This window comes from Amia ocellicauda, chromosome 15 (assembly GCF_036373705.1).
Source record: "Amia ocellicauda isolate fAmiCal2 chromosome 15, fAmiCal2.hap1, whole genome shotgun sequence".
NCBI classification, from domain to species: domain Eukaryota; kingdom Metazoa; phylum Chordata; class Actinopteri; order Amiiformes; family Amiidae; genus Amia; species Amia ocellicauda.
This window is the reverse complement of record NC_089864.1, coordinates 15575234-15601701: the sequence shown is the minus strand read 5'-3', so window position 1 is coordinate 15601701 and position 26468 is coordinate 15575234. Positions and strand designations below refer to the sequence as shown.

Here is a 26468-nt window from a genome sequence, read left to right as displayed (position 1 = left end):
AAATTGAATTGCAATTTAGCCTGATGATCTGCCACTTGTAATTTTCAGATCCATCCACACTGCATGTCACACAAATGGATGAGAACTGATGTTGACACAAGTGCATATTCCCCAGTAATTAAGCTCCTGGATAGTGCACAAACATCACAAACTGAATTCCTGGTGTTTGGACTGCAGATTGTAAAGTATTATTCAACAATTGCATTGACAGAGTGATTAATAACCCATATACTAAAGAATTTGGTTTTCAGATTTATTTTCTCAACATAGGAAACTCCCAATAGGAAATAAAATGAATAAACTATGTGTAAATAAAAAATTGTGACATGCATGGACGCACATACACAGACACATAAATATTCTTGTCCTAAGCAATTATTTTGTTCTTAATTCTACCATAGGTTTTTATTTATTTATTTTACCAAAGTAAGTCTATTTTCGTCTAAAGCAAATGCATTTTTTTATTAATAATAAAAGTGAGAAGAGATAAGAGATAAGTTAGAATTGTGTACAAAAAGCTATCGTACAAGTCTGAAGTAATTTCCTGTGGGACAGGAAATTGAAAAGCTTGGAGATGTTAGTGTACCTCAGACACTTTGTTATGAATGTGGTGGTGCCTTATGAACAGATTAAAGATATTTTTGTAAACAGGCAGACCTTTTATATGATTTTTTTTTAATACCTCAATGCTTTAAAGGCTACAATCTGTTTTCAAGATGTGAGGAGAGAAGTGTATGGTCAATAAATCCGCAAAAGTCACTTCAAAATCTTTATCGGCACCTTAAATGCAGCAAAAAGCAAATGGCAAATGGTAAGACTAGTGCACGGCATGTACATTAAATAATGCAAATGCATTTGGAGAAAAAAGAAATGAGTACAACAAAGTAAGCAACGTTCATTGTATTTCAATCAAAATGCATCACCGCTTTACAACTTTAAATATAAAGTGAAGATGAAGCAGACACTTTATTTTAAGCTGCAGAAAGTTTTGGAATTGTCACATTTTGTTGAATTGATATATATATATATATATATATATATATACAGCTCTGGAAAAAATTAAGAGACCACTCCAAGTTCAGAAATCAATGTTAAGTGGACTCTTATTTTTTTCCAGAGCTGTATATTGTCTTTTAAAACCCTTAATAGATCTAACTTAGGTTCAGTTCACACCCCTTAAAGCAGTTAAATTTAATTACTTAAGAATCTCTCAGAAACAAATTTTAATTGTAAGCTACCTAATTTGCACCTTAATACTGTGAACTTATATTTAAAAGCATGAAAATCAAGTAAACATCGAGAATCCTCGTGCACACTGCCTTCAAATTAAGTTATGTATGCAAGATCGACCACTGGAAAATATATAAATGTGTATATACATACTGTAAAGACACAAAACACCCTGCATTTCAGATTTCACATTTTGAAGCATCTTATTTAACAAAGATCTCCTCAGTATTTGTCCAGCTGCTCTAGTATTCCCCATTCCTCTCGTACTGCCATCTTATATTTATGAGAATAATCTTTTTATTTAAAGTCTTAAGGGTGTGGATTGATAATATGTTGCAAAAATGAGAATATTTTCAAATATAAAGATATATTTTCTCAAACTATTTAAATTTCATGCACAAAAGCGTTAAAATTAACAGGAAATCATGAATATGTCACAGATAAATCATGTAATACTGGACTTTATTTTACCTAAGGCAGAAATTGACCCGCTATGGGCTGCCCCAAGAGCAATATGTGACCGATTAAGGCTCTGGACTGAAACTGGGATCTAACCCCTGCTTTGAACAACTGCTTCCTCCTAAGTCTGTGGCAGAAGTCAGCGACCTTGGTCTTGGAGAACCACAGGGCCTTCTGTGTCCTGAATTAGTTCATTGGATCAATCATTTGCATAACAAGTACAAATTCACTTTTTTGTCCAGGCCGCTGTTCATTTACGATTTTAATACCTGTAATACCTGGAGGACTGCATCTCTCCAGGACCCGATTTTGGCAATGAAGAACATGGTAAAAAAAATATAGATAATAATAACGATAATAATTATTCTGTTTTCGAAGTCTTGCACATCACATCATACTGAACGTCAGTGCAGTTTACCCTGTGTATCCTGGAGAACAGTCCATTGAAAACAAATGTTATAACATCCATTGCAATTTCTTTTCACCTTCAGATCTACAGGTCTACATACATATGCAAGTATATAAATGCACTATATAGGCAGAATATAATACACTTACACCTTGTAGGTTGACATTATTACTTGCATTTTTCTTAAAAGTCACATTTCTGCCCTAGTAACATTTCCTATGACCAGAACTTGTATAATATTGTCTTCCATGATGTACAAGATCATTCTATCTAACAGCACAATATTACAATTGTAGACCAACACTAAACAAAGACATCTTCTTTCTTAATTTATTACTAGATCATATCATGATTACCAGGATTATAATTTCCCAACTGTCCTCACTGCCACCACATTTATTTGCACATTTACATTAATCACCTTTGTTAGAATTGAAAAGATTTTGAACTGAATAATTAATACACGACTGATAAAAGGTTAATTCAAAACCATCCATGTAGAACCCCCTTGTCAGCTTTAAGAAATTAGTCAGTGAAAAGGAATGATTATTCAGAATGAAAGGACAATATGGTACAAGGAAATTACAAAAATAATTATATCTGCAATCTTTTATTATCCTTATTTTGGTTCTCTTTTTATCTCATTAATGCCAAAGTAGAAGAAACATAATTCAATTGCCACATTTGCCACCAAGTCAAATCCTATCATGTTTCTGGTGAGGGGGAGTATGTCCCACTGTGTGATGACCATTTCTGTTACTACTATACACGTGCCAGTGGGTAAACCTCTTGCGCAGTCTCTCTGAACAGTCCGTCTCTGCCGTTGGGTACGGAGCTGTGGACTAACTCCTCTGTTCGTGTTGGTTTGGATGGTTTCGTATCAAGTGTCCTTTGCTCACTTGTTTCTGATGTAGGTAGTACTGTGTCACTTTTCACTCCCAGAATCTCACACACTGCATAGGGTAAATCCTGGAGAGAGAGAAAATAAAATGTACTCAATTATTTAATCCTCAAACAGCATGGGGAACGTCACTCAACATTCCGGAATGTTACGGTCATTATGAAAATATTTCAACAAGGTTCTAAACTGGAAATTAATTCACAATTGCTTAAAAATGGGTTTCTTTCTGGACAACAGCACTGACATACCTTACAATTTCTGATCTGTAGACTGATCGCCTCTGCTTTGTGAAGGACCTCTTCTACATCCAGCTTCATGGAAAGCTCATTTACATGCTGTTAAAAAAGGACATTTTCATTTTGGCGAGTGTCAAGACTGAAATTCTTAAGCCAAGCCTCAACCTTATAGTATGAATTTACTATATACTAAGCTACCAACATCGTTCTCTAGATTTGGAATACATTTCCCCAATACGCCTGGAAAACCTGTAGCGAGAACATGCTGAACAGAATCGTTTAGAAGATATGCTTCAAAAGAAGGAGAAAAATATCAGAAGTTCAAGTGCAGTAATAATTGGAAACCGATGTAAAGACAAAAACATGTTTTCCCCAATTTTTGTATAAGCCCCCAGTTTACTTATTCAGTTTCGTAGCAAATGATACACCAGCCCTGATACATAATAGCTAATGCAACAATGCCTGTCAGGAATTGCGCATACATACATTTTGAAAGGAGAAACACACCAGTATATAAGTCTAGTATATAGCAACATGGATTTGATTTATGAAACTTTTATGCACAACTGGGATTTGCATATTAGCTTATGAAGACATGCACACATATATAAATACATACATACATTCAAACAAAGTCACTGACTGAAGTTACACAGTCTGATGGAGATGCTGTCATACGGCAGGATCTTCCTATCAAACTTCAGTTGCATACTGGGTTTCAGATGTGACTGCAGCTAAGGCTAGACGTATAGCATTAAGGCAGAGAATTCAGGGGTGGAACCATGTAACCTATTTCCGTTTGCTTGATTTTCCCAAAGTATTTGATCACCAAAAGCACAAACTTTTTTTATTGTAGAGATAAATCACTCCCCCTCCCTTATGTTTCAAGTGAGAGGTGTCTCAGATGAGAAGGTGGATTTCAGTGTCAGATAAATGAGAACTGGAAAGGGTGGGGTTGGGGGGACAGTAAACAACACTGAGACCGCCATGAAGCAATGTCAGTGCATCATTTCACATTACATTAATTTCAGGACAGATACCTTGAGAATTTCATTAAATCCATAATGTTCATCCATTATTTTCTGCTTCTCTGAATCCAGTATGGCACAGCACATGAGCAGATGAAAGTTTTGGCAAGGTAATCCAGTCCACATAACCTTTAACAAGAAGAATTTAAATCAATATTGTTAAATGAACAGAGTAGATTCCTTATAATATATTGAAATGGAATCTACACACCTTCAGGTTTCAAATCAAACACTAGACATCATAACATACTTACTGTTGTAAACTGAACTCTAGTAGCATCAAGAGAGGAATAATACAACAATGCCATTAAGAAAATTATAAACAATATATTCCACACAACATAAAATCGGTTTATTTCTGTTGAAATTCAAAGGAAAACAATTTATAACACCAGATCTTGAACTGGCTTTGAGCTTAGAAGTTCGTTTATTTTTGTACCATTATAAATGAATTAAAAATTAATCTTTTTTTTTTTTTTTTTTAAACACAGCTTTTTGGCTTGTTGTTAATTGCCAAGCAGGAATAAAAACAGCATTAGATAGTCTTGCTTTTAACACTGCCTGAAAAACTTGAGAAAAGTCAAGACTCCTGTGGGAAATAAAAGCAGTGCATTGTAAGAGAGCCAGTTCCTGCTCCGAGAGGCCTGATCTAATAAACGTGCTTGTAAAATAAAACCATTGTGGACCGATGTGTTGGGAAGCCAAGCTTCAGAAATGAGCTAAAAAAGCATCAAGTTAACCTTGGTTAAGTGGTGGAAATGCAATCACTCTCACCTCCCACAGACGCAGAATATCCTGGAAGCTGAATTCCCTTTTAAAGCAAATCAGGAGCCACCGGAAACAGAAATAGAGATACCCTGAATCTTGAGATTCTGTTAAATGAGAGCATAGGTGTTAAAAGGGAAAAAATATATAATAAGTGAGAATACTAAAATAAGATGATTCAATATGCTGGTATTTAATCACCATCTTTTTCTAGAAGACTTTTAATGCTGAAGGTGTTAAAGCTCCTGTAGTGCTTGTCAGACATGGCATGTCTGCAGAGGTCCTATAAAGGCATTCAGCAATCACTTCTTGGGAAACCCATTCTCAGCAAATGCATAATTTAATAGCAAATCTGAATACCAGTTCCATTTAAAAATAGATTATAACAACTGAAAAGTATGAGAAATTCACCAGCAGGGAAACAGACCTGCTGTAACTGAGAAAGGTCACACACACAGGAAGTTAAAGGACTGATACCTAGATAATTCCAGAATGTAATGTCGAGTAAGCGCAGCAACGTGCTGAGCTGGATCAGCTGGGTCTTCATGCCCTGCATCTGCTCCTCGAAATTCTGATGCTTTAAAGAGAAGAACAGACACAGAAATGTAAAACACAGGGACATTTGTCTAAAAAGTCTAAAATGTTGTGTTTCAAGTACATTCACTTACTTACTACTGAACTCCCTTGACATGCAAATATACATGTCAACATTATCTTAGTGGAATTCCACTTTATTATGTATTGCGGAAAAATAATTCTTATTAGTATGCATTTGCACATTTCCTTTAATGTGTTCTCCACTTTGAGTTGTTCTATTTTTGTTAGTAAGACTCCCAAGAGGCTCTTCTAGTGAAATCCTCTATCTAAAGTCTCAGGTTGCAACTGCAGGTTGACATCAAATCCTCCGACACTCGTTCTCTGCAGTTTGAATTTCCAATGAAACGCAACATGCTTAGAGGATGCTTGGTTAAACGATCAACAGCAACACTTGTTGGTGACCAGTCAGTTTTGGTAATGTACCTTAGCTGACACACCCCAATTAAAGTGATATAATATATTTGATTAACCTCAATTGTTTCATTTATTTAGAAGTTTCACTCTGTGGGTGTACATTTCCACACTTGAGCAAGATTGAGTCAAATTTGAGTTTAATTACACATCACTGAACTCTCCAACACAAACCATGTTAATGTTTATTATTTTATTATTTATTTATTCAAATTATGGAACTAAAAACATTGGAGATGAATTTATTTGTATGCACACATTGCTTTTGTGAAACAAGTCTGTGTGACGTTCTGAAAACAATTCTGCCCAAAAGTAAATTTCCTTGAAATCTAACAGATCCATTGCGCAGTAAACCATCTTCAGATTTCTAAAATTATTTAGTGTTTACAAGTAACAAACCTCTTTGGAATCAGCACTTTTGAACTATTTAGATACGCAGTGATAGTCAGTCCAACTGAGTTCATGGAAAAACTCTCGAGGAATAGCAACAGCAAAAACAACTTTGTATGCGCCCAGACTCGGCTGTACAAATGGAAATAAATTAATATGAATGAAATTGCACATTAGTCCTACATGGATTTCCATATGCACATATTGAAATTACCAACTGCTAAGGAAAATGTGATGTTTCAAGAAGTGCCTTTTAGAATTCACTATCCAATTAGCAGGGCTCTCCGCTTCCCCCAAGCCAGGGAACTCAAAAATCAAGGCGTGAGATTAGTGGGATGTGGCCATTGTTAAATTGCCTTCAAACATGCTAAAAGACCTGATAATGTTAACTGTCTCAAAGGCTTTGACATGCCTGACAAATAAAATAAAAAGCTTAATTTTCTTATTCTGGTGTGTCAGTTTAGCTGCGTTTAACATTGATACATTTAAAGCATTCAGCATCATCTGGTTTTATGACACTAAAATCACACAGAGCACATTTTTATTAAGAGAAATGAGATATAAATGAATTATTAAAGTCCTTACCATTTGATCCATGAAGGACACAAAGCACCAGAAGGCATCCACTTCATTTTCCATTACGTATAGAATTGGAGAAAGTAAATCACTCATTCCCTGAACATACCCTTGTGGAAAACAAAATAAAAACATCAAATTGATGTCATGTGCATGATATGAATATGCAGTAAACTGTGGGGTTTTTCCTTTTTTGTGTGTGTGTTTACAGATCATGATTTTCAATTAATGTAATCTTATTAAAATCATATTACTTACCCAGATCAAAGTCATACATGCAATATGTCATGAGTATATCATGAAGCAATATCAGTCCTGGGTTATCTTGGCCCTCGTAAAATTTGTTGGTCCGGTCAGTCCTATTGACGTCTTTTTCTAAAAAGAAGAATAATTAATATTTAAACTATTGAAGTTTGATCAATAAAAACATATTTGGAAAGAAAAAAAAGGTTGTGTATTTTTATTGTTAAAACATACATTTATATTGTGCGCTATTAAAAACTGCGATTGTGTTAAATGTTCTCGTTCAATTTCATGCGTCATAATAAACAAGACTGAAGAATAGTGTGAGTGTGATTAAGTGTGTTGAAAAATTGTTTCATTAAAGCAAAACACAAAACCTAGGTAACATCAATGCATCTAAGGCAAATGTACAATAAAAACAGCTATTTGTACATTATTATTTGATACTCAAAAGCGAACTGTAAACACATTGTACAGTCCATCTGAAAAAATGAAAGCATTAAAGAAAGGTTGTGATTTTAAACTTAATCTGATGGCCTTTACAGATAACAGACAATTAAAAAAAATATCACAGCTTCACAGCTTCCTAATAGAGTGAATTATTTAAAGTAAATTGCAAACACACTTTGAAATGCCAAAGTAATTCAGCACAAAGTGGTTCAGCCTGGATCATTATCAGAATAAACCTCAAAGCACAGAGCTGCAGCCCACCTCTCTGGCACTCTCTACACCTCACAGGGGCTTTAATGGAGCTAAAATGAAGCAAGTATGTGAGAATATAGCAGAATAACCAATTGGTTTAACCTTTAAAGTGGTGAGTAGGGTGTCTGTGGTTATCTGGATACTGAAAGTACTTATTAAAGTGACAAAAGTAATGAAGAAGCAGATTTTCTTTGTTAATTTCCTTTCACTTTTCAATAAACGTTAGCTACTGTAATAAACCATCACAAAAATAGCTAATTAAAATCCCTACATAGAATAAGAAACATCTTACAAAATACTAAAAGAAAACATAGAAGACCAGAAATACTTACCAAAAGTTTTCAGGCTTTCTAATATATCATAAATCTAGAACAACTCTTTAACAGTTGTTGTTTTAGTTTCAGATATCACCTACTATACATGGAACACTTCCCTAAATTAGTACATCATACAAAGACATGTTTTTTGAGTTCATATTCTGCAATGTCCATCAAAATAAGTGACAATTACCTATAAGGCTTCTGTAATCCCTTAATCTTGAATTTCTTTTCTCTTGTTCTTCACTGACTGACTTCCACTGAAGTTTCATTCGGAAATATTCATCTCTAAATCAATAAAGAGAGAGAACCTTTCAAATAAGAACATATAACTTAAAGTGCAGTAAGGAAACACTTAAATAGGCCATGCTGATGCTATCCACACCTAGTACAATTTGACAATTATTAACACTGACAAATACAACAGGAACACAAGAGAAAAATAATAAAGGCTATAATGGTTTAAGGGTTTTGCTATTCAGATCCTGCTTTGTTAAAACATTACAACACACTCAGTGAGTAAAGGTATTCAGAATTATTTGAATTCAATGTATTTACATATGTAGTTAATACTACAATGTAGCATATGGAAACACTAATTTTGTATAATAGAGAATTTACACAATAATTATATCTTGCCAAACAATTCAGTGGAATTCAGAGATATATCTAGGTGATGTTCAAAAGACATTTGACTTCATACCATCTGCTTTCAGTAAGGCAACATCAAAAAATAAGACTAAATTAACATTTCATAGAGTTGAGGAGGTGGTAAAAGGCAAAAAAAAAAAAAAAAATCAAGAAACTCGTTGCAAACATGATCAACTGTTTGCAGTCTGAAAATAGCAACACTAATATGAGGCTAAGCATAGGCCTAGAAAAATCATCTACTCATTGTGTATCAGTAAGAGACAGCACAGACAACATTTTCAAAGATTAAAAAAACACACACTAACGTTTTTGTCTTTTGTAAGGTTTTTCTTTCGTCTCTAGTGCTATTCCATGGAAAATAGCCAAGCAAAAACTTCCAGGCTTCTTTCCTTATTGCATGGCAAAGTCCCTAAGGAGAGGGAAAAAAGACTGTATTGACGCAGTGAAGAAACAGATCAGCAGTAAACATACTAGCAGACTGATTATGATCAATAGTCTCCAACTGTCCTACATGACCTGCAGCATTTTATTTTCACAAGCACCTATTCAATTGTTTTGAAATTATGCAACACATTTAGTGTAACAATACTGCAACTCCCTAACCCAAAATACTACTATTCTGGACTTCTATGAAAAGATGTGAAAATTGCAATGCATACACACACACACACACACACCATACATATATGCCTATGGTGACACCTGCAACAAGGGGACTGAAATGCAGTAGTTCTCTGACAACTATAGTGGATGAAACAACCTAAAAGTCAGCAGCAAGCAAGATAAATGTGATCAAACTAGCCCTAGATGACTTAATATGCTCAGATGTGAAGAGCTGTGTTATGTTCGTGCAAAGCAAATTGAAAATAAAACAAACAACCTAAAATTACTTTGACTCATTAATATCAAATAATGTTACCATTTTGCTTTTAACAATGACCACAATGACTGGTTCTGCAGTGCTGGTATGCAGCTCATCAGTCATTGATTGTAATAGCCACAGAAAATGAAAAACAATCCTAATCTGAAGATTCACAGTTCATCATGTTCTGTGATTTTTATTTTATCTGCAACAACTACCTGATGTATGTAGCTTTTTCAGTGCTTGTTCTCTCTTTAACTTTACCTTCGTTTCTAGCCCAAGCTGACACCTTGTATCGTCTGTATCACTGGAGTACAGGGAAACATTAAATCTACTGAGGCATGAAATTCTAAAATTAATATTACAAAAATAACCTGATGCATCGAAGACTACTGCAGAAATAAATTGTGGGAAACTGACCTGAGATCATGTGTTGTTTTGTCAAATGTTGTGTTTTTCTCCAAAAGGACGTCCAGTAATATATTGCAGATACTGCATTAGCACTAAAGCTAGCGTTCATTTTTAACCACCACAAGTATAGAAGGTATACAAGCTAAACATTCAAAGCACAGATTTAGTGAAATAAACTGCAGATGGGAACTTTCAAATAGTACCTTTGCAACAAGTATAAATGCCCCTGGGTGTGGAGGTTTTAACAACAATCAAACCAGAGAATCATCAACCTGACTACCACATCCATCCACCCATCCTTACACACACAAAATAAATTGATTAGATATTCTGTATATCTTGAAGATTTCAAATATGTATTTCAATTGAAAATGGTTTCACTTACAAATCATCCTGCAAATCTCCAAACCAGTCAGCAGGCAAAAAAAAAAACACTTTCCTCAGAAATCGAAAAGTGCTTTATAAGAATTAGACTGCTGATGCCCAAGTCATTTGGATCATAGAAAACACCATCCAGACATAGAAAGTAAACAAGATTGCTGGATGTATGACAGCATATGGGCTACACCAGATTACAGGACAATTTGGTAGCCTGAAGTAGTATTAGCAATGCTAGAGAAAGGTCATATTGTGCGATTAAGTCCACGTGAATCAGACTGTGTGATAGTATTGTGCTTAAACCTCACTGTAACCAGTCACTGAGTTTGTGCTTAAGATTTCAAAACTGAAATAATGATTCATGTTTAAGAAAATACACAAAGATTAATACTTTAGCTCACAGATTCAATATTTGCATATAGAACAAACAATTCATTTACCCCTTTGAATATATTTTGTTTCAAATGAGGAACATCCTGAATTCTTCCATCAGGGTCCATATGCTCCGTCCAGTCTTCCGCTGAAACCGGTTCTCTTCTCTGCACATCCGGCCTCGTGCCTAAATCAATCTGAAATATGCAAATCAGTTATTAAAGATGCATTTCCCTTCGCCAGTACGTTTAAAACCTGCTTATGCAAAAGCACTCCCATCCACTCCGTCTATAAAGGTTAAAGCATGAATAAAAGAAATAAAGACATTCAAGATGATCTAACAGGAACCTAAAATTTTCATTTGATTTTTCCCAGTTATGATGAGCTATGTCAATCAATAGGTTCCAAGCTAGATACTAATACTGAACTCCATTCTGATCTAAGGTCTTCCCAGGATCCAATACACTGTTCTTGGCACATCCTATCAAATTGTCAAATGTCAAAATAGTGTACTTTGTAATCCAATGTGATAATTAAAGTTTTCAGAAGGGTTGACATACTCAAGTACAACATAATAGTACAGTCTAGTTCACATCTTCATAGCAAGAAATAAGGCACATGAACAATTTTCAAAATGCAGAACATGACAGTTTCATGTTCCCTGGATTTCAAACTTCTGTCTACAAGGTGTTTACAGAATATTCATAGAAAGGATATGTAACCAAGAAGAGCTTGTGATGAGACTACATTATAATAATAAAAATATAAATAAATACATAAAACAAACAAGGTCATCCTAGCACTGCGAAAAAGGTTGGTATCTGAGCATGCACACAGAAACAACAAAGTACTAGTTTTAAAGAAATTGCAGTTTCCATGGGGACTGAAACTTGATACCGGGTTAGTCATGGGGGAACATTAATTATTCATCGAGTATCTAATGAGAATAAACTGAGCTGTGGCTAAAGCGCTTATTGCCACAATTAGGTTAATACACCTTTAGTTTTTGTTCTGAGCTTTCATGTAAAGATGTATTTAATTAAATTGTACACACTATTTAATATTTAAAAGGTTTGATCTATAATACTAGTGATAAATTAAAATTCATACCCAGGGCTTTTCTCTTCTAATTAAAATAACAGACTATGTTAATGTGTTATAGGGACCCGGCTGACACTGTATTATAAACCTGCCAATTCATTGTCCAACAAGGCTTTGCTGATACCAAATGACATACTTAATTTTCATGAAGATAAAGGCAAAGTATTTATTCTAGATATGGCCCATAAAAGAGTGAATGATTACTACTTTATATCTAAACTTTGTACAACTTAAGAGAGTAACGAGTGGCACAAACATGATACAAATAAAACATTCTTTCATGCACTCCTTAAGTAATTGTTTTGAATGGCCAATGCCAATGTTGGCACGGATATTCTTCTAGTAACGGGGAGGAGAAGATCTGAACTGTCTAGAAGTGGTCACATGACAGGATAGTTTGGCCTCTTCATTTTGGATGCCATCTCATAAAAAGGACTTTCTTACTCTTGTGATGACTTCAAACCCAGGTTCCTCCTGATGGTTGATCTCAAGCCCTGGGATGGCTTCGTTGAGCAGGTCTGCCACTTCCGAAGCCGGCCGCTGGTGATGTTCGGCATCTGGTGCTCGAAACGCATCAAATAAGTAGTTGGTGACTTTAGAAAAGCCTCCCAATGTGGTTGTATAGGGATCTTTTCTAAATTTCTGTGGGAAAAAAAATGTTAATGTTGCATAACAATAAATAATATCTCTCCAATTTAGATCTTGTTTAACAGCAAGCTGCCTAATTGCTAGAAAAGCCACCAGGAAGGCGATATCTTAAATGTTCACGTGTAAACTTACACAAAAGACAATTAGTCACATTAAATTAATCAGATTAAAACCTCTATGCACAATCACTACTAGCAAGTTAAATAACCTGCCTGTTGTTTTATAAACAATAAAATACTACTCTGTATTTATTATTCAAGGATTCTGTTACTTGTTATTACATGTTAATAACACCAGATCAACAGGATCTGACAAAGAAGATAAAAACATTAATGCTGTCATAGAAAAGTAAACCCCTCATATTCACATTTTGTTAAATACTAAACCAATAAACCTTGTTAAGGTGGATTTACTGATAATTATGGGTTGTAGCCTGACTTAAACCAGGAAAGACACTAACATTTTATTTCGAAAAACTAATTTAAAGCCAGGTATTGTATCTGTACGTTTTGCCAGTGGGGCTACAAATGTAATACAGCTAAGCATTAAAATATCTACACTATGATCTTAATGCTTCCTTCAAAAAACAACACTATGTAAAGTTTGCTACACAAAACCTTGAGGCAAACATCAACTTTGAAAAATAACACCTACCTGAACAAGGCCAAATGTGGTATCGTCAAATAAGTTCTCAAAGGACTGAGAAAGGGCTTTGTTGTAGTTGCTGACAATTAGTGATGTTTCATCAAAAGGAGACCTAAACAAAATTGAAGCAAAAACAATAACAGTGAATACATTTGGCAGTTTTGCCTTTAAGTCATATTTTTATTTCAAAGCTCAAAACTAAAATAAACCTACAAAATAAAGTTCATACATATACTACAAAGCAAATAAACAGTGTAGAGGAACAATATATTGGCAGGCAAGACATGTAAAATAAGAAATGTAAGCGAGTAAACCAGGCCTGTGGTCTCAAAATGGTTGTTTCATGAAAGGACTTATGAACAGCTGTGCTATACTTATAACACAGTCTATTTGTCAGTTAATATAGCATCCCTTACAGTGGGTTATGAAAAAAGTCACTCATTTGTAAATTATAATAATAGTAATAATGTTTACTATGACAGAATATAATCTGATATCAAATATGCTAAGCATAAAAGGAAGAATACTTACACCTAAAGATGCAATAATGTGCTTTTTAATCGTATATGGTAGTGTTAATTTGCATTTACTACCATAATTACTTATTAAGCAAAGAAAAACATGTTTTATTGATATATTGGCACAATGTAGGTTTCAATTAAGATGTATTTAAGTCAGTGATAATAATAAACCATTATTTGTGTTTAATTATGCCACACAGTTATCATTTATGTAATTATTCATTATATTGTGTTAACAAATGAACTGAAAAAGTAGCATAAGGAATGGATAAAAGTTGATAATTATTATTAGGTTTTGTAACGGCTTCATTTAACCTGTGGTGTGTAATGACAAATAAATACTATAAGTAAAATGTTAAAATTCATTACAATACTGTAAAATCACATACTTTGACTTTACAGATGTTAATAACCCCACTTACAACATTAATTTATTTTTCATTCAACAAAATTGTCAAGAAACCTTTTTCTTTGCACTAATGTTATTAGTGTAGTCATTGTCCTTACATACATTATTGCTGTCAATTTCTTATCACAGAACTCTTGTAATAATAGTTATTTTCCTCCAAAGAAGCTGAATTATACAAGATTGAAGTTCCACTAATGTAATCACACAAAACAAACTATCCCGGAACCGCTTTTTTTTTTTATTAATATGTCCAACATCTTAATCCATTATTTTTCTTTTCCACACTTGAAGATTGAAAAGCAAAAGCAGAAATTCAATGCATGACACCATAGCTTGTTGTTTTTTGCAAAGGGCTTTTACCATAGATATTTTGTTCTGCACTTTGCTATAAACAAACTGATGATGTTGTGCCTGTGCTAAATCCTGAAGATTACTCCTCTCACTGAACCTTGCAGTGGCCAACACATGCTCAGAATGTTTACAAGGCCTATATCCAGGTTGTTGCCTAAAAAATGTAAGACTTATGAGTATTTCACACTGAATTCTTCATTAAAAGAACAATACAAAATAGTCTATTTGTTCAAGCAGAACTGCTATCTGGGGAAGCAGCTCCATCTATAAAAGCTCGCTGCACATATCTGTGTGTTTTATCTTAAGCACCACTGAAAGTGAAAGTCATGTTAATATGAATAGCTTCATTTTTTAATTTAATCTCCAGTGAAAGAGCTCTACAACCGATACTCAATCTAAAGAGGCTAATGGCAGGAAATACAACATAAGCGCAAAACAAAGTGCAAAAATACAATTCGATACAAATTCAAGTTAACTAAAACATAGTAATACAAAATACATTTTACAAATTCCAATTTACAATTTAAACAAGATGACAGCAGAATATGGTTTCAGGTTTTTGGTTTTATGCAACCAACTTTGTGGTTAAGCTGGGAGGAAGAGCATGCTAGGAAAGTTGGTCACATAAAACACAGGGCTCTAATTATAAGAAAATAAATAGCTAAATGAATACAGCTGTGTATCCATGTACTACTGGTATTCAAGACCATAAAGATTACATGTAACTGTAAGATATCAAACATATTTCATGAATCATCTAACCAAAAAAACAGCACCTTATTCTTAAGATGGCAAAAGAAGAAAACTAATATGTATCCTGTCTACTCAGATACATCAAAGGTTTTGTTCCTTTTGAGAAACCAGACATTTCTGCCCAAAATATTCCTGATTTAACGAGCTGCTTTCTTGATCCAGCACACAGTTCTCTATTGAAATATTTTCTTATTCATTATTCTGCTTTCTTATTGCACTCCTGTGACACTTTAAGCATGTATCCAATCTTCTGTCCAATTCAAAACACTAAAATTCATTTTGTTTAATTACATGAGTTATAGTGGAACTGGCCATTTGGAAAGGTGTTTCTAAGACTAGAAATGTGAACAACACTGTACAGATCACTCCACTGATGATGCATGCGCTGTTCCTCCACATCTAGCAACTAAGTTATTATATTCTAGTCAAACACAAGGAACACTGTAGATGATTTATTCCACTAACACTTAATCCCAACAATTTCATTATGAAAGCAGGAGATAAGAACTTTAATAACTGCTATCTTTTCAAATATGACAGGACAGTAAGTGCTTAGTCAATGTGATGAAAAATAATGTGGCATGACATTTCCTTCGAAGAGGGACACAGGGATCGTATAAGCTCTGTAGAAGACCACCGATGATGAACAACTGCATCCCTCTCTTACTACAGTTAGAAGAAAGTCCAAAGGCTACATCATTCATTCATTCATTCATTCATTCATTCATTCATTCATCAGCAAAGGTGAGGAACCCAACATCTCAAGTGATATATTTGCATTACCATAAAAATATAAATAAGCATTTAGGAAGCAGAAAATAAAATACATAAAGTATAATATTGGAAATACAGAAATGTATTTGAATTTCATCATTCAAATGACTGAGTCATATATTTATGTTTCATATAGACTGCACTGCCTCCAACATCGAACATAAAACAAATAAATGACCTTTCACAAAATGAGGAGACATCTTTCTTCCATTATGCAATCATTCACCACACACTGATTATTACAAATAAACAGGCATTGAATTGCATCTGGCACCAAAAACAGTTTACAATGTTTGGATTTACTCAAAATAAGTATTTTATGGATGCATTTACGACTGGCATCAGCTGCTGGTAAAATTAATTTAAAACATAAGTGCCACTTGATATGGAAGAATGTTAATTCACCGATGTGATGTGTAATAATGTCCAGATTAGTGTTAATCATGTTTATAAACAAACACATTTATTTTTTTTCAACCTGATTGCTGCATTTCCTATTCATTTCTATTTTGTAACAAGATTTGGTGAAGCAATACATTGGATATCTGTAGTTATATTTATTAATTTGCCCTGTTATTAATTTGATTTATGCAATATCCTTTTTGTCCAGTATTTATTGTCAACTAACATACAAGTAAAAGTATACATCTAATAATATACAACAATATTACAATAAATATCAATCTTTATACAACTAATACATTACTGTAATCGTTTTTAATGTAATATGTGTATCACATAGATAAAACCAATACTGTAGTATCAAACCAATCAAAAAACAAGTTATGAAAAAGAACAAGGAGACTTAAAAGCATATTGGTATTCCTATATCTGCCATGTGTAACAGATTGATTGAGTGCCCTGACAACAATATGAAATAAGCCCTCAAAAGTACTGCAGAATAAGTACTGCATTTTCTATCTCAACTATTCAGGACAGTATTTCACCATTAGCTCACAGCCGAGTTTGGCAGGAATATTTTTTAATGAAATTCTTCAGTCACCACTTGCAAAATGCAAAACACTCTGTAGCTACACACTTTTACATTTAACATTAGCCTTTTTATGGTCCTACTTAAGGCATGCTTTGTATGCAAGGAGATAAATAATCCTGATGGGCACTAATGACATTTATAAAATGACCTAAAGAAATGCTTTAAAAAAGTGTTCTTTTGATCTTCGTTTCCATATGGACAGAAAAATGCCATATGCCTTCCTTTTCCCCATTCGCATCTAGATTCGTTTCATTTGTAGTCTCCTTTAAAGTTATAAAAGAGCATCGCTATTAAGTTTATCTCACCATGTGGGAGAGAAGCACCACGTCAAATGACTTGCTTGGCACACTAGCAGAATATCTTTTATTTGTTTTTTTCATTATCTGAAATGCCAAGCTGATTATAATTGGCAGTAAAAACTGATACTTGGGATACCTTATGAGATTAACAATTAAGTTCAGTAATTGTATGTGAAGGACAAAAATATACTCTGTGAAGCACTTTAATTTTACACTGTTGTGCACTTCAGTGAGCACTCCTTGCGCAGTTTATATTTTGCTGTACGGTGCAACAATAGGGACACAGGACTGAATTCAAAGAGGAATTATTCCAGCAAGTGAGCAGCAGTCAGATTGTACCATCCCCCTGTATAATCCATTGTTTCACAAGGACACAGTTTTGAGGGAAACAAATTGGAACTAATGTATTAATAATAATCTCTAACATGGAAAAAACAAAATGTAAAAGCAGTCAAAAAAGGAACGAGACACATACGACCGCCTCCAGTTAAAACAGCACCTTCCTCTAAACATGTCACTGAAAAACGTGGGTCAAGGTGAACATTTAGAGTTCTCTAAACGTTCTTTACTGCTGTGCGGCACTCTGTTAATAGCACTTAATCTCTTTATTGAGAATATACATTTGCCTGCGGGGGGTTGTATAGGTAATGTGAATCACATGGTGGTCAGGGCTGGAGATCAGTCAGATTAACAGTGCTATGGTGCAACTCTGCAGACATGCATTAGCATAAATCACTTAAAATGTATATATTCAAAAGGATATTAAAACAATTTGGGAGTCTCATACACTGGCAGTGAAGATTGGAACCTAGAAGTTTACTAAAATTCTACCAAGGACATTTCATTATTCTTACACAAAGGTTTATAGTGCATTAATACTTAAAGTTATATTTTTTGACTTTTAAACCTATTTACTTAGATTGGCCTGTACTTTCTTCAAATTGGTTTGAAAACAAAGCAAAAAAATGCCTTAATGAAAAGCCTTCAGCACTCTTAATATTGTAGCCAATGAGATATGGCAGTAGACTTTACTGATTGGTTGAATCAGCCCTTAGGCTATCCAGCACAGAACATGGGCCCAAAACCATAAACATCGGTCAAAAGATCATTGGACAACAGTGTTATGAACACAAGAATTGTAATTTCCCAAAACATGTGACAGATTGTGAAAGTGAATGCCTAGTAAAATACAGAAGTAGTAATGTGAAGTTTCAGAATTATTATTCATATGTGCAAAAATATGACATCATCAAAACTCATTATTCCATTATGTGAGGAGATGCATTACAGGAATATGACAGCTGGAATAACCCTCCGAATCTAACCTGCAGGGTTTGGGAGAAACAAAACTCCTAACATCCTGACATACCAATATGCAATACAAAACAATATATAAAAGCAATGCATGGGAAAAACATAAATCCTTCTGTTTGGTACTTACTCAGTTAGCATCACATATTTGTTAAGGCAATCCAAGAAAACTTCACTGCCTCCTTGATGGAAATGAAGAGCAGGTAGCTGAGTTTCATCTTTAAGGCAAAATTGTAGATATGACCAGCCTTCTTTCTTTATTTTGACAGCTTTGAGGTCAGCCACATTAAAGAAGAAAGCCCACTTGCTTCTCTCATGCACATGGTTTGATACACCTGAAATAGAAATGTTAAATATCTAAGACCCACATTTTCGAGAAAAGCATTTAATTCCTCTCTTGTAACAGCAATTAAAATAACTATCTTTACTGCACGCATCATTTTATCTCAGTAAATCTCTTTGAGACCAGGTCAATTACCTTAAGAATTGTATATGGTAGTTTAGTCTCAATACCGCTCAATTGGTTCAACAAAAACTGAATTGCAATGACATCAAAATGTAATTCTAATCGTATTATCCTCTTCTGTTTAAATGCTCAATTTCTGGGCAATTTATTTAAAAAATGAATGTACAAAGAAAACAATTCTGAAGATTTAAGATTGGTATAACACTTGATAAATCTAGCCACCATATACAGATCGTAAGACCATTAACATGTACATGTAATATGTGTATTAGCAGAGCAGCATTTACAGAGATTTCCCAACACAAAATGACAAAACTGCTCTATTAAATGTCATTTTCAATTGTAAAGATTACATTTTAAGCCTCCTTAGTTCTACTAGGTTGACATTTAATGATTTGGAACAAACGGGCACCATGGAAACGATCATTAATATACATAACCAGTAACAGATTGATTGTAGGGTGTTTTTTGGATAAAAAAACAATGCAATTAGATTTTATTTGACATCAATTATGTGTCACTGCTATAATATCCTCCAGAATGCCAAGAATTACCCACAATACAAAGGGTTTAGATTCAGTCACAGATAAGAGTGAACACTGAAGATTTCATTAGTTAGCCAGAAGATATAGGCCTATAAAAAGCTAAAATTATTTTTCATTTAAAGTTGTTCTGTTACAAAATACAATGCACGCATTTGTAACTAAAATTCAGTTAAAATGTTGGGAAAAAATATTTGACCACAATTTAATATTTGTAATATAAGATATTTAATTCACTCTATTTATCAATGCCACTTACGAAATCTGTAATTAAATTCAAATTCTTGCCAACCTGTATTTATTATTATTAATGCAGAAAGAACTATTGTGAACGTCAGCCCTATAATTTAAATAATGAATGATTTCAAAGTCAATTATTTTTTTATACAGAAATTATACTTAGTCTGCTTGTAATAAGATAGTATGAAAAGAAATAGAAAAATAATGTTGTGTATTCAATATTAATCACCTATTGGGTTTTGATCATTATACAAAACAGTCAGAAAAGTGAGAGAATATTTTGAATCTAAATGGTTTCATTTCATGTTTGACATTTTTAACAGGGAGGAAATTATAGCCTACATTACTTCATGAATGTATTCAAAAACCATAGTTATGGAGCATAGATTTTCCGTGAAGAAACGGGCATGTTTATGTTGGTTTCAACCTGGGGCCGGATTAAATAAAAACTTTGACCGACTTGCTAATAGCAAACTAAAAACCTGTACATCATAGTGGTTACATTTCTGATTAGGAGAAAGCAGCATCTAACAAAAAATGAATACAGTTGTGTAGTTTATTATTAGCGGGTCAAAGTTATGATTTAATCCCAGCCCTGGCCTGTGGTTTGACCAAAGCTAATAATGTACATGACACAGAAATACAGTGAACAAATATTTTGTATATGAAGAATGAATTACTTAATTTAAATGACACGTCAAAATGTAATTTCTTCCCAGGAAAATTGTTAGCTTGTCCTAAGAGTTTTGATCTATCCAAAAATCCATTTTTTCAAGGTTGTTTCCACTGAATACCATTTGGCACTCAAGCTTATCTGTCAGACGTCCTAGTAAATCCTACGGCATAGTACAAACCTTCTCCATTTGTGCACGGTTTCTTCTTAAAGGACACTGTGTTCACCATATCCCACTCGGCTTCATAGCTTGGCAGATGTTCTAAATTCTTATGGGATTTTTCTTTCGGAGATTGTGTCCACTCAACTACAGAACTGGAATCCTAGGAAAAAGGCATGATGTACAGTCATAAATATGTATTTAATTCATACTAACCATGGAAAGTATAGATAGATCAAGTAATTTGGCTTTAAAAATAAACATTACAAATATAAATAACAAGAACAAGATAAACTAATACAAACTAAGTCAAACTCAATTCAGAATAAGGGTTACTTGTAGAGTCTGATTTCTGTAAGAAAACTGCATGATACTAGCAAACCTAAAGCTGCTGAATGAGAGCAAAACAAATCTAGTTAAAAGTCCAGTTTTGGAATAATTAGCTTTTATGAAATCTTAGTGAAAGACAGTCCTAATGGAAAACAATTTTAACAGTATTTTAATTATAACAGTGGTTCGATTCTCACGACACTTTCAACCTCTAAATACCAGCAAACATCAGGCAGCATTTGCCAGCTTTTTTCATATTGCAGTACTATTCACACTGACTTTGAATGCAGGCAAAATGGTGGGATGTACCCTTTCACACCCAAAACAGAGAATGCCAGAAAGAGCAAATATGTATCACAAGATGTAACATGTTTCATGCTTCCTTTGTTTTCATGAAAGTGGCGCGAGATGGAAGAACTTTGTTTGTGAAAGAGATGCAATTGACTCTGTGTTACGATTGGGCTGGCAAAATTAAGGTTGCAATACGAAGCTAGACAGAGGACGCTCCGAAAACATTGTCTGTGCCTACGATCCATGGCAGTCTACAGATACATGACTGACGTTTTAGCCTATTCTCATTGGTAACACCTGTTAGCTACCGTACTGCATCATGAAAACGCAAGGTTGTGACATGTCATAAGTTATATGCCGGCATTCTTATTCTTGCTCCATTCACACAGACCATTTGCCGCTATTTGCAAATTAATAGGTCACGAGGTGGCAAATTCATGGTGTCAATATGCCGGCTTAGACAGAACTTCACACAGAACTTTCCAGGGAAAACTTTCTAGGAAAATGTCTGGAAAAGTTTGCATGTGAATGGGGCTTGAGTTCAAACACCTGATAAACATACAAAAATAACAACAACTCCCCATACAAATATAATGCGCAGTTTGTGAAACCACAAAAAACACACTAAGACAGTTCTACATAATGAAGGTGGACCATTAAAAGGCAAACTGTCATCCTTTATAGTTAAAAGCAATTGGAGATGTCAGGCCATGTTCATATAGCATGGATTTCTTTAGAGATGTATCTTCAAATGATGTAATTCGATGGACCTGACAACAGGAACACCTGTTCTGTTCTTTAAAATAATGCTTAAAGAGAATAAATCCACTTTACCTTTCCGGCACAAAGCATGCTTGATGGATCAACAGCATCTTCCAGGGGTTTGTACTCCAAAACCAGCTCACCATCCTGAGAGAAAATGAACCAAACAATATATCCCTGATTGCTTTTCTTTCAAGAAACTCATTTGTCTCCTAACCATTTACCAATATTATCACCATAGCAATATACCTACAGGTACAGTTAGACAACATTTAGAAAGTTTGCAAATATCATGAAGGTCACAATACTGCAGTACAATACTCATCTTAATATTTTCATGCACATATTTATATGAAATTACTAAAGATACACAATATTTAACAATCAACTTCCAGCAATCATTGATAATGTAAAAATAGCAGCACTGAAACTCTCTAGACAACACAAAAAAAAAATTAACAACATTTTTGCACAAAAATGAAAATGACCATCCCAAATGAGTAATCTGTTTTTTCATGAATCTTAAATAGGACATGTTTTCTGCATAAACTGCAGAAATGGCATTTTTATTTAGTGATACAAAAGTTGTAACAAGCCTTATCAATAAGGGGCTCAAAAAGCTTAATTGAAGAAAAAAAGACTTCAGATATTATCAACAGTCCCAAAACAACTTGAATATTCATGTTCACCTTTTCACATTCTGAAGCTCAGTTCTAGATCATAAACATGCAAATGCTCTCAACCACTGGCCTCCCAAACACACTATAAGTGAATGGTTAAAAGATGGCTCTTAATTCCATTTGAATAATAACAATATTGAGCGTTTGGGATGACTTAAGCACTTCCGTAGACTGTATATGTATGTACAGCTCCACAAAATGATTCTGTTATACAATGAAGTCAGAGAATGACATATTTATCGCAGTGTTAATGGATTGTACCAGAGGTCATGAGATACAGAGCAGCCATTTTCCTCCTGAAGGGCACTATCAGTACGACTATCACTACATATTGTAGTATTGTGTGGACAATAGTGTACTGCCAGCATTGTAAGAATTGTGTTGAAAGTCAACTGCCAACACAATGACAAATCTAATTTGTGTTATACAGTGGTGCAGGAGGAATAGTTTTCAAAGCATGTCATTGCCTGCTCAGAGTGCTGATCTCGATTCCCATAGACCTCCTCTTGAGTCACTTGGAATGAAAAAGCAGGAAGAAAAAGAGAGAGACCAAGTGCTCTTTTGAAATTTCACTAAAGGACGAATGGCACTGTATCCACTGGCCATCAGAAGGTCTGTACATATGATAAAGGCCAAAGGTAATGTGAATGGCTGTATCTAAATATCTGTTAATTGTCACAATATTTTTGGCAATATATACTCTGATTTTGTGTTTGTTAAAATAGTTTTGAGTTAATTGAGTTGGTACTGTGGAGGAGCCTTTTTAAGGGCCTTCAAATAATCTTCAAATAAAAAAAAATAAAAAATAAACTGTAAGGTTCTCTTGAGGAACCCAAATAAAAAATAAAAAAAATTGCCTGCATTCAAATCAGTGATCTAATGATCTTGTATCCACCTTCTCCAGGGATATGGCACATTTTATATTATTATTATTATTATTATTAAGTAGTAGTAGAAGTAATGGTGGTAGTAGTATATCCATTTAAGATAGAAAATAGTATACTAGTAAAGGAGTAGGGGGCTTTGTGTGAGAAATACCAATGCCCTGTGGATTCAAATGTTACAGCGCCAGGGGTCGGTGACTTACGTAGACAATGTGGCAAACAGGGACTGCATTTACATGTTTTATAAATTACCCAAAACTGAGCTTCAGAATATTTAAAAAGTAGCAACAAAATTGAACATGAGCAATACATATACCACTGGCGAGAGAAAATATAAATGTGGCATCTCCTCTACAATGGGATTAATGTCTATTGGCAAACAAAAACATTCAGTAAAACTGACTGAACAACATTTTTTAACTGAAACGATTTAGCCTAGTTCACAGTATATGTAGCTGTGTATGAATAAAACACAAAGTGAGATGTCTTTCCTTTTAATTTACATGAGAAAATCTGAGAGATTCCATTAATTTGCAGGTGTATAATTTAAGGTCTACCTTTTCAATTATACGAAGAAATCCTGATATTAGGGAATCTTGGTCGTCGTTTCTGTCTGTGTTTGAATGAATAAAAACCCCTTCTTGCTCATATATGACCTGCAGGAAAAACATATTAAAAAAGTAATGAACATTTAAATTTATAAAATTCAGTTTGCACTGGTGATATTACTGTATTAGTGCTAACAAACAGAGTTGTAGAGAGCTTAGTATTGTTAATAAGTAAGCTAAGTTTTAATTTTAAAGTTGGGATGTTAATGTCCCAGAAAGAATTCTGTTCTGTTCTATCTAATTAAATGATCTATTGTTTCTCTATATTCACAAAAAAGCATATGACACACATTCATTTCTTGTTTGTTTAAAAATCATCACACTATCTAGGCTTGAACAATATTCTAGGACTATGAAATGTGTAGTGTGTATGGTGGGATACAATACATTTGCTAAAAAAGCATGTGTTCCAACACAAGATTTAAGGAACCAACAGCATATAACTATACATTTCAAAACTGTCTTAATATTAGTAGTAATCATTATAATAGGAGTATTTCTTTCTTGACTGTAGTCTGTGCTAATGGCGAGGATGCTAATAATCTACGTACTGTATGTGAATATTTAGTCTACTCTTCAAAACCTGAGTTCCTGGTGTGTAAGAAGTTTGTTTCTGAACACCAGTCCAGCACTTCAGGGTTAATGTCACCGATCACAGGACCCCGACACCCCGGTGCAGGCCTATAGCTGTAACAGTAGTGTGTGCGATTTAAACTACACCACAACACAATTATCATTAAAACATCTGTTGTGTTATGCATATAAATATACAAACTTATTAACCACCTTTCCACTAAGAAGAGGAACAATCGGCGCATGTTCCGGGATTTTTAGTAATGGTTTCCTCTCTGCCGAACAAAGTATATGAATATGTATTCCTAACGAAAACAGACATGAATATATCCTTTCTGATTTTGCGAAAACAATAGTGTACAACGTATAATAGGTCTGGTCTTGCTAGATGTAACCACAACCAGAATGAATTAACAGCAGATCGTGTTTTCCATCTCCACTCGGGAGACTCGAGGCATATCTGTGCTGAATTAGCGGATAGGTGCGACATTAATTAAGTTAGCCACATGGCTGTATTTCACGTCGTGCATCCACTTGCTTCCGTGGCATAAAAACACAGTTCAGCTGTTGCATCAACAAGACCCAAATCACAAGGCAGGGTCCATCTTTCGCTTATACGCGGGATCTGTACCAAACGCAGAGCCGTTTCCTTTTTAAATTCTACACGCATATAATCTGCAGTCCCGTGGCAGAGAGCCCCGTTTGTTGTGGACACAAAGGTGAGCTAGTTTGTAAGGATTGCCTCCTGTGCAGTCGTCTGTCTGTACCTTGCCAGCTGCAGGAGCCGCCATGTCGTCGCTGGTGTTTACGATGACGTCGCCTGCTCACGTGCCCGTCAGCGCTCCACAACAACCGCGACAAATCCGCTTCCGCGTAGCGCAGTGCGCATGCGTGCCAGTGCAACCCGGAAGGAAGGCGGGGGAGAGGGGTAGAAGGACACGTCACGGAGCAGGGGTTTGCTTGCATGTGTTTTTTTTTTACGATTTTATTAACCAGTATAACAGAGAAATATATATAAACAAGAACTTCCTTCAGATAACACAAAAGTGCATTGTATCCTCTTGCTCTCAAAATGACAATACCCCACAGCAATCTATCACATTTTCTTCCAGTTTATATTTTAAAAAATTGCATTCTAATACAATTCTGCAGGGGAAATAGTAATATCTCTACATGAATTCCTAATTTGTTTATTGTCACATTTCTTATAGAATATATCCACATCCCCCAGAAAAAGGATGATGTTTGAATAACAGTATCTGGCCTGCAAACCTTCCTATATTCTCTTAGCAGTAACAAAGCCCCTCTGGGAATTGTGTCAAAAACGAGTGGAAATTAATTGGAATTTTAAATGGATTTAAGAATTCAAAGTAAATAAATAATTGTCAGTTTCCATTTAGTAATTGTCTCACCAATACAATATTATTTTCACACACTGTGTTTTATTTTTATATTTTGTTATTCCAAGTTGTATATCTATGTTACGATTTGTAACATAAAGCTTGTGGATGGACC

General features: G+C 34.4%; 1 protein-coding gene across 2 annotated transcripts; it reads right to left on the bottom strand.

Moving 5' to 3' along the window:
* Positions 1-756: 756 nt before the first annotated feature.
* Positions 757-25816, bottom strand: tbc1d15 (TBC1 domain family, member 15). 2 transcript variants are annotated; one of them, XM_066723643.1, is made up of 17 exons: positions 25721-25816; positions 24330-24428; positions 22281-22355; positions 20847-20988; positions 18875-19079; positions 13342-13444; positions 12484-12681; positions 11007-11135; positions 9221-9324; positions 8458-8552; positions 7261-7377; positions 7012-7112; positions 5506-5605; positions 5038-5135; positions 4276-4392; positions 3248-3334; positions 757-3067 (listed from the first exon to the last, which is right to left on the bottom strand). In XM_066723643.1, the coding sequence occupies exons 1-17, from the start codon at positions 25742-25744 to the stop codon at positions 2861-2863; spliced, it is 2001 nt and encodes a 666-aa protein (XP_066579740.1). In that variant the 5' UTR covers positions 25745-25816; the 3' UTR covers positions 757-2860. The 2 variants fall into 2 exon arrangements, with proteins under 2 accessions (XP_066579740.1, XP_066579741.1); XM_066723644.1 differs by lacking the exon at positions 25721-25816 and adding an exon at positions 25167-25246.
* Between the last annotated feature and the right edge of the window lie 652 nt (positions 25817-26468).